This window comes from Lycium barbarum, chromosome 10 (assembly GCF_019175385.1).
Source record: "Lycium barbarum isolate Lr01 chromosome 10, ASM1917538v2, whole genome shotgun sequence".
Lineage (NCBI taxonomy): Eukaryota > Viridiplantae > Streptophyta > Magnoliopsida > Solanales > Solanaceae > Lycium > Lycium barbarum.
In genome coordinates this window covers 103,325,585-103,334,340 of record NC_083346.1, presented here as the reverse complement: position 1 = coordinate 103,334,340, position 8,756 = coordinate 103,325,585, and the positions used below count along the sequence as shown (strand labels likewise).

At 35.6% G+C, this 8,756-nt stretch overlaps 1 protein-coding gene across 2 annotated transcripts; it reads right to left on the bottom strand.

Moving 5' to 3' along the window:
• Nucleotides 1-441: 441 nt before the first annotated feature.
• On the bottom strand, nucleotides 442-7,238 carry LOC132613730 (vacuolar-sorting protein BRO1). Of its 2 annotated transcripts, none has more exons than XM_060327928.1 (6): nucleotides 6,961-7,238; nucleotides 4,463-4,627; nucleotides 3,920-4,181; nucleotides 3,671-3,837; nucleotides 3,019-3,168; nucleotides 442-1,098 (listed from the first exon to the last, which is right to left on the bottom strand). In XM_060327928.1, the coding sequence occupies exons 1-6, from the start codon at nucleotides 7,003-7,005 to the stop codon at nucleotides 751-753; spliced, it is 1,137 nt and encodes a 378-aa protein (XP_060183911.1). In that variant the 5' UTR covers nucleotides 7,006-7,238; the 3' UTR covers nucleotides 442-750. The 2 variants fall into 2 exon arrangements, with proteins under 2 accessions (XP_060183911.1, XP_060183912.1); XM_060327929.1 differs by having other exon boundaries at nucleotides 4,463-4,602.
• Nucleotides 7,239-8,756: the final 1,518 nt, after the last annotated feature.

The following is an 8,756-nucleotide window of genomic DNA, read 5'->3' as shown; positions in this document are numbered from 1 at the left end:
TTCTATCAACTATTCAGCTTTCGACCATTTTCAGGTTCTCACAAATTATTACGTAATGTCTTCACTGCTAATGAACTTCATAAAGCAGCTGAAGCATTAGGTAAGTGCAAATGTCAAATCCGTGGAAATTATTATGTGATAAATATAAGTTTATTTTTAGTATGTATTTCAAAAAAGTTGGATCAACATTTAATTTGAATTTTCTAATCTAAAGTTGAGGTTTAAGTACTTTAGAAGGGAGGTAAAGTAAGTCATCTCAAGGTTTATACGTGAAAAACTATGTGATAAAAGAAAAGAAAAGTACGAAACAATTATACCTAAAGGAAAAAATGTATCCATGTGCTTCGAGAAAAGGGCCAAATCACCCCCTATACTTTGCTCGTACATTGGCGACATTAGGGCAAGGGGTATATCTGAGCATTAGACTAAGGACAAGTGAAATTTTAACCAAAAAAATATATAATAAAAGTTTAATATAAACTATTTTTGAAAGTAAAACGGTAAATTCATCCGTCTTTTGAAGAGTAGATCTTCAGTAACACTGATTCTTCAGATACATTTCCAACTCTACTTATATTTAAGGAATGAGAAGTTGTGTGTAATCTCCATAGAGGCACGTTTAGTTCAGACTGTAGGTCCATGCAGCACAAAAAGTTGGGAATTTACACTCAAGAAAACTGCTACAAGATAATATTTCACCTTTTCAAAACACTCAAATAGACCCTGTAGTCCTGCTTTCAACCAAAAACTTCAGATTTTGAAAACAATTGTTCTTTCCCACCTTTGTGGTTGGTAAGGCATGGAACTAACAATCTTGACACCTTGAGGTATAGGCAACTCATCGTTCATCGGAATTTTCTCATGCCAGACAAACTCGTTTTCATGTTCATACTTCCGGAGCAGCTCAGTCAAATCATCAATCAACTGCTTATAAACAAGTCTCCATGACTCTTCTCTTGGTGTATGCTTTTCTGAATTTTGTATCACATGGCGAAGAACTCCCATAGCAAAGCCTATTTGTCCCTCAATCTTTAGACTCTCCGCAAGATACTTGTAACTGAGTAACTCATGTAGCATCTTACAGGTTGTAATATAATCCTGTGTAGGCAAGAAAAATCACCCAAAGATATTTCAAGCCTTGCAGCAGTAAGGCAAGGAGGTTGCAGTGATAATGCATATAAATTAACTACATTAGAAAAGCAAAACATTTTGGCATTTAAGTTATTTCCATTTTACTCAAAATCCCAAAATCCAATCCGTAAGAATACCTTTGAGCAAGCAACGAGTAAATTGACCAGATTCTATTGCTCTGCGTGCTTTGAAAATGGTTAATGGTTATATATCCTGTGCTCCAACAATGATAAGGGTTTTTCGACATTAACAGCAGAGAATTGGATAGTTACCTGCCTTAGGCTGCTCTAATTTAGTTTCTTTGATATATCAACTAGATTCAGATATCTAGACTCGTTCCAAGAAAATTTGATGATACATGAAGATGTTACAACGAGAATCAAAATCGGACGGTTGAAATGAAGAAGTGCTACCGGGTTGTTACGTGATAGAACAATGCCAACCAATACCGAAGGTAAGTTCTATAGAACTCAGACCAGCAATGTTTTTTTTTTTTTTTTTATAGGAGTGAATGTTGGGTCGTAAAAGCCCAACACATCCGCAAGATCAGAGCCGCAGAAATGTGGATGCTAAGATGGATGAGCGATCATATAAGATTATATAAGACTAAAATGATCATATTCGCTAAAAGTGCAAGTAGCACATGTTGAGGACTAAGAGAGAATGTCGTTTGAGATGGTTTGGTCACCTACACGACCTCCGGGAGCACTGATTTATAGGTGTGAAACCATGGTAAGTGAAGCCAAGGGGACGAGCTAGACCTAAAATCACATGGAAGGAAGTTGGCTAGAAAGACCAACAATTTCTTGGAATCCATGCAGACATAGCAAAAGATAGGACAAAATGGAAGAAGAATATCTATATAGGCGATATCAATTGGTTGGGAATATGTTTTACAAGTTAGTACATTTACTTTAGGTCTTATACTTTCTGGGATTTTTTAGCCCTATACAAGATTTTTATGCCAATAGAAAATATATATGACCTCTAATACTTTTTATTTTTATTTTGTATAATGTAGGCCTGAGATGATTTTAAATGCAGAAACATGGTTAATGAAGATTCATATAGCCGACCTCAACTTGTTTGGCATTGAGGTGTAATTGTTGTAGATGATATATCAACTACGCCGTTATGAATTACCCAGAACTTTGGGCTTCTACTGAAATGCAATGTTACTCCTGGACTTCTAAACGAGACTATGCCCCGAGGCTTTGCTTGTCATACATTATTATGGCAAATTGAGTACAGCATAATATCTTTTTCTGCTATTTTTACTCCATAAAGCGAAATTTTATTGCTTGGCTTTTGATTCTGTATTACTAAGCCGGTATCCTGGAATTTCAAGGACTAAAAAGTACTGCACTTGGGGGGCATTTCCACTAATTGGCTGCCCAAGTTTAGAGCAGAAGTCAAATATGTGTCCACTACTTCAGTTCTGATACAAGATAGAAGTTCCACAACCCAAGCATGGTCTCACTTGAGACCGATCCACAATACCACATTAGTGATCTATGTCTCTGAGACAGTTTTTAATTAGTAGCGGAAATGAACTAGGAAAACGAACTTCTGAACAAATTGATGAAGAACACTTTTTCAGCTTTTTTCTTTTTCCACTTCAAAAAGCCGCCTCCTTTTTTCAATTTCTACTTTTTCAAAGAGAGTATACTGAGCTTAAAAAACTCATAACTATGGTTATAATCTTTCGGAAGCCGATAATAAGCAAAATTACGTTCTTGAAGCTAAAGGTTTCCAGCGATACAGCTGAACTAATGAATCTAAAATGTCGAGCAAGTATATAGTCCTTACTTATCCAAAGCATTGAAAGATAAAGAACGAATAAGAGGAGCAAGAAAACAGGAAAGAAGTAGATGAACAGAGGCATACCATTAAGCAAGATGAAATGTCTTTGCAATGAATGGTGGCTGAATGCAAGGTATGAATAGCTTCATTAAGCAATTCGCAAATACCATAATGCAGTTTCGCCAAAAGTCCTCCTGTATTCCCTTTTTGCTCTGCCTTCCTCACTGTCACAGCCTAAACTTTTTGGACTTGTCCAACATCAGGCAAGCAAAAAGTGAACATAATCAGTAGCCGATCAGAAGAGATAAAGGGTGTCCTTGGTATGAAGGAAAATGTTGTCTTGAAAAATGTTTTCCTGGAAAATAAGTGGGTTTTTTACTTATTTTCCAGTGTTTCGTAAATAAGCAGAAAATACTGTCCCAATTTGTATATAATTTAGGCAAACATTATTGGGGGCTAGTGGGGTTGGGGTGTGTTGGAGGGTGTGTATTAGACAATTAGTGTAGAATGCCACTTGTTTTCCCTACTTCCACTAGGAAAATATTTAAGGAACTTGTTTTCCTAAGTTTTTGGACCAACCAAACATGAGAAAATTGGAAAACCTCCGTACCAAACACACCCAAAATGGAAAACAGAACGTATTGATGCTCAAATTCTAATTAAGGAAATATAGATATCATCATTGTGGGAAAAGCTTGAGCAGAAAAAAGAAAACAAGATATCGATTAAGACCAACCTGTGCCTCAGCTAAGCAAACAAGGGCCATTGCAGCAGAAACACTGATCACAGCTTCTGGTGGCCTTTCTAGTGCCAACTCAGGCTGTAAACGGGGAAGGACATCCTGAGCTAGATATTGGTAAACTCCAGCAGCTTTTCTGAGAACTGAGGCAGCTTGCACTAAATCTGAAGTAAGGGAGATAATAAGAGATATTTCCATGAAAATATGGATGATGGTTAAAGGAACGGACAGATATATTACACATACCAGTTGACAGAACTTCCACAGCTCGATCTCGAACCAATGCACCGAGAACGAAAAGTATCATAGCAACTTCAAAATGCAAATTATCCATTTGATAAAATTTTGGTCCCATAAGATGGAAAAAGGAGGATGAAGTGAGAGCGCTGCTCCACCTAATGTTTAGGTCAGAAATCCATCGGACCATCTTGGGGTTGTCACGAACTAGATTTACATGGTGTATCAAGTTTTCCAAAAGGGGCAAATATTGTTCCACCTTCTGTATATTCTGCATAGTTTGAAAAAAAAATGAAAATGAGAAAATTTCTTACACTGTTTGTTGCTTTTGAAAGGTTAGCAACCAATTGATCAGTAGACAAACATCTAGCCATTTGTCCAGTTGAATTTGTGATACAGGATTTTACAATCACCAAGCCACTATGTTAGCAAGGAGTAAGCAATATCATCCAGAAACTTTACCAAGTCTAGGACACAAACAATGATGAAAAGGCTCTTATTGAAACTACATTTTTAATGGGTTATTCATGGCACATCAAATAAGATGACTACCTGTTCACATCGAGAAGTCAATCCTCCAGACATTTCTCTAGCAATAGCCTCTGTCACAAAGCTATTCTGATTGATGGATTCGATAGCTCTCCTTCTGGAGCTCAACTCTTTTAATTGCTCCAGGGTGCCAGGATCAGATGCTGGTAATGCGTTTTCGAACAGAATCTGTTAACATTAGCACAGAAAAACTAATTGAAAATCAAAGTGTGGTGTCAATAGAACCATAGAGCTATAGTCTATAGAGCACAAAACTTTTTTATAAAATTTCCCAATGGAACTTATACAAGTCAATGCACTATTCAGGTGTAAGGAAGTTGAAAGTATACAATTTCACTGTTAGCTATCAATTTACCTAATACTTAAGGTGGAAATGTTGCACCTACCTCCAATATCAGCGTATCTTTAGCTCAAAGTGCTCCCCAGAAATGCTCAAAGAATAACATTTCCAGAAAGGTTCAAATTTGACCTGAACTCTGCTTCAAGAAAGACCTTGCTGTTATCCAAAGATACCGTATATGCCACTTCAATTCTAACGGAGATCCAACTGGCATATTTTATCTATGCTGACTATTTCGAATTGTGGCACAAGCAGCACACGTGAAAAAAGAAAAGAGAAGAAGTCTAAATTTGCTCCTAGACTCTGCGAAGGTAGTCATCCATGCCTCTATTGTAATAATTAGTCAGAGAGCATGGAGCAAATTCAAACAAAGTTCGAAAACTCTCTTCTTCTTTATTTATGAAAAAAACTCTCGTTTTAATAAATAAAATATCATCCAACGTGAACTGATTTCTTCCCACCAACCATTTCCGCCGTCCTCCACCTTTCTGTTCACCAACTCCACTACTCGGACAACCTCTCTCAAATCACAGTTCATTCTCTCCCGTCTCTTATTCCATCACCTCATACTCTTCCATCCCAATCATAGTCTTCCCATTTCCTCCATCTCACGGCACCAAGACCTCATTTTCTGAAAACACATGAAAAAATTCATCTTCAATCTCAAGGTTTGAACACAATCCAGATTGAAGGCTCTACGATCCCATAACGACGACAAAGTTTCTCTTTTTTCTTGTCTTGGATCCTCCTACACTGTCGATAATTTCTGGGAGAAATCACAACCGAATTCATATACAGAAGAAGATGGACAGAGGGGGTAAGAACTCAACTGTCAACCGTGACCATCCACTGTTGAAACAATTTCTTCTTAAATTGGCTTGAAAAGAATGATTTCTTTTTTGAAGTGGCGTGCAATTTCTGTGGCTTTTGCATGTAGGAGAATCCCCACATACACCCCCCCCCCCCCAAAACTCACCCACCCGCGATGTCCAACTTGTACAGTCCATTTGCAAAACATTCAGAATTTTAAAGAGGGTGCAGGAAACTCTTCTTGGCTATCGGTTATGGTGGTAGTGGTTCCCTTCTTAGATAAAGATCATAAGTAAGATGCGGAAAAGTTGATGACTAACTTCGCAGAGTTCAAGGACAAATCTGGACATTTTCTCTTTGTTTTCCCCACTAGTCTCATGTAGCAATTTCAAATCGTCAGGATAGAAAAATATACCTGCTGGAGCTCTTTCGGAAGAAGGGCATATATGATATGTTTGAATAACGGTTAGGTCCTTCTTTAACCATTATTTCAAACGGAGGGAATGGATGACCATCTTTTTTCATTAAGAGTGGCGTCCGGGCCAATTCGCGTGCACCTCAACTATTTCACTAGCTACCTATTTCGCACCAACACAGGTACCGGAAATAAATCACCTTGTGTTTATTGTCTCTACAGGGATTTGGAGGGCAATGTACAGCTAATTTCGCAAAGTTAGAGGAGAATTTGGATTATTGCTCTTCTTAAGTACAAAAATCAACATTCCACTAAAAGCCTTACATATCAAAAATCAAAACAGCAAAAAATAAATAGCCTACATCAAGTCAAGCACATAATTAAGAACACACAAACACACATACATCAAAATTAACAAGCAAATTACTCTTAGAACTCCTAAATAAAGAAAAAAGTTACATAATCCTTACTTTAAGAATGAACTTTTCCTATGTGATTAGCTAGGATCACATTCTAATTGTTATGCACTTGCTTGATCATCACTATGTACAAACTCTAAAGCCAATGAATCAAAACAATAGAATTGGAAGAAATCATTTACAGAATTGTAGCTCAAACATGTTACTCCCTCTGTCCCAATTTATGTGGCACGGTTGGAATTTCGAGATTCAAACTTCTAAATGTTCCACCGTGAATTTGGCCATAGAAGCTTTAAATTCTTGAAACAAAATTTATATATTTGGAAATTATCTAAAAGTACTACTATAAATCACAATAATTAACAACTTAAACTACTTAAAAGTCATATAAAGAAATTTGATTGACTCTCGAAATTCCAACAGTGCCACATAAATTGGGATGGAGGGAGTAAATTACCAACTTCATACAATTGGCTAGCTAATAAAATCATAGTGCAATTATACTTATAATATTTACCTGGGGAGATTTCTGCTTTAAAAGATCTTGAAAAGTTATCATCATTTTCCTACTCCTTCTTTCCCAAAAACTCCATAATCCAACAGATTTTCAAGAATTAAAACTTTAGTAAAATAGGAATTTGTTTAGAATAATGATAAGAAACTTCTGGTGTAGTACATGTGCATTGTATTTGTCAACTTAAGTAGGGCAAGAAATGTTGATAAAATCAATAAATAAAAATGCAATGAGAGAAGAGAGTCCACAAAATTGAAGGGTCGTTTTCAACAAGTCTTGTTCTACTCACTTTCCCCGTTTCCTTCTTTCCTAAGAAATAAGAATACCGATCATTTTTTTCGGGTTGACCCGTTTGGGTTCCCGCCGGTCCAAGTTGTTCCGTTAGAAGTTAGTCCCTCCGTCCCATAATAAGTGTCACATTACCCAAAAACATACATATTAAGAAATCAATAATAATACAATATAAAGTTTATCAAATTACCCCTATATAATAAAAATAAATTACTTTTATCTTTTGATTAGAGCATGCACAAGAAGTGAACTTTTTGATATTGGGAATCCAACAATACTAAGTTTATATGTGGCTTTTTTAATCATAATTTAGATGTTAATTTATTGTCTAAGGGTAGAATTGAAAAACACTAATCAATTTAAGTCTTAGTTTTTTAAGGTGAGACTTATTATGAAATAAATTTTTTCGGTTAAAGTGACACTTATTATGAGACGGCAGGAGTAGAAGTTAGAGGATCATTTAATTGCACGGTTTATCCTTACAATGGACTAGCCATTAATTTTTACCCTTTAAAATTGAACTTATGTTTAGTAGGCATAAGAGTGTGTTTGGGTAGGCTTATTTTAGGTACTTTTAACTTTTAAGGCACAATTGCATTATAGTAGTAATTTTTATAGTGTTTGGGTAAAGATTAAAAAAAAACTTTAAACACTTATTTATTAGCCAAAATAACAAAAATAAGTCAAAAGTCATAAGTTAAGATTTCCTAACTTATGGCTTTTGACTTATAGAATATAAGTTATAAGTCCATCCAAATAGGCTCTAAGTTCTGCATAACTTGTAGAATATTATAAAAATATAAATTTATGCCCAACAAAAATAATTATTTGTCTTATAGAGTAAATATTAAAGACTAGCACAAAATAGAGACAAAACTGCAAATGACCCGTTATAAGTTAAGATTTGTTTGGGCCGCCGACATCTATTAGTTCCATGAAGTCTCTTTAGTAAAACTTACTCAAATAGCCACATCTTGTTAGTAGAATTTTGTTAGTAAAACTTATTAGTAGAAATTTTACATGGGCAATTTGCACCATTGTCCTTATTCGGGGGCGGTCTTTAATTTTTGTCCCTCAAATTGGTTGTCTTTAATTGTTATCCCCAGTTAAAAATCTCTTGATTTCGGGTTCGAATTCTCGCTCAGTTAAATTTTTTTTCAAAAAAAATAGCAAGGTAGAGTTTGGATTCGAAAGGCAGAGTTTTTCTACCTTAAGGCAAAAAAATATTTTTTACTCAGTTTAAATTTTGCAAAACTATGCCTTAAGGCTTAGCTTTTGCCCAAATAGACCTAATTTAGCTACGAAACTCTACCTTGCAAAATTTACTTTTTTTTTACTAAGTCGGGATTCGAACACTAAACCTCATGGTATTAAGCGAAGGACAAAATTAAAGACCAGCAATTTGAGGGGCAAAAATTAAAGACCAGTGCCTTTGAAGGGTAATCTGCACAAAAAATGTTTTAATACTATGCTCACACAACTAATACAAGTTACATGAGGCTAGTATA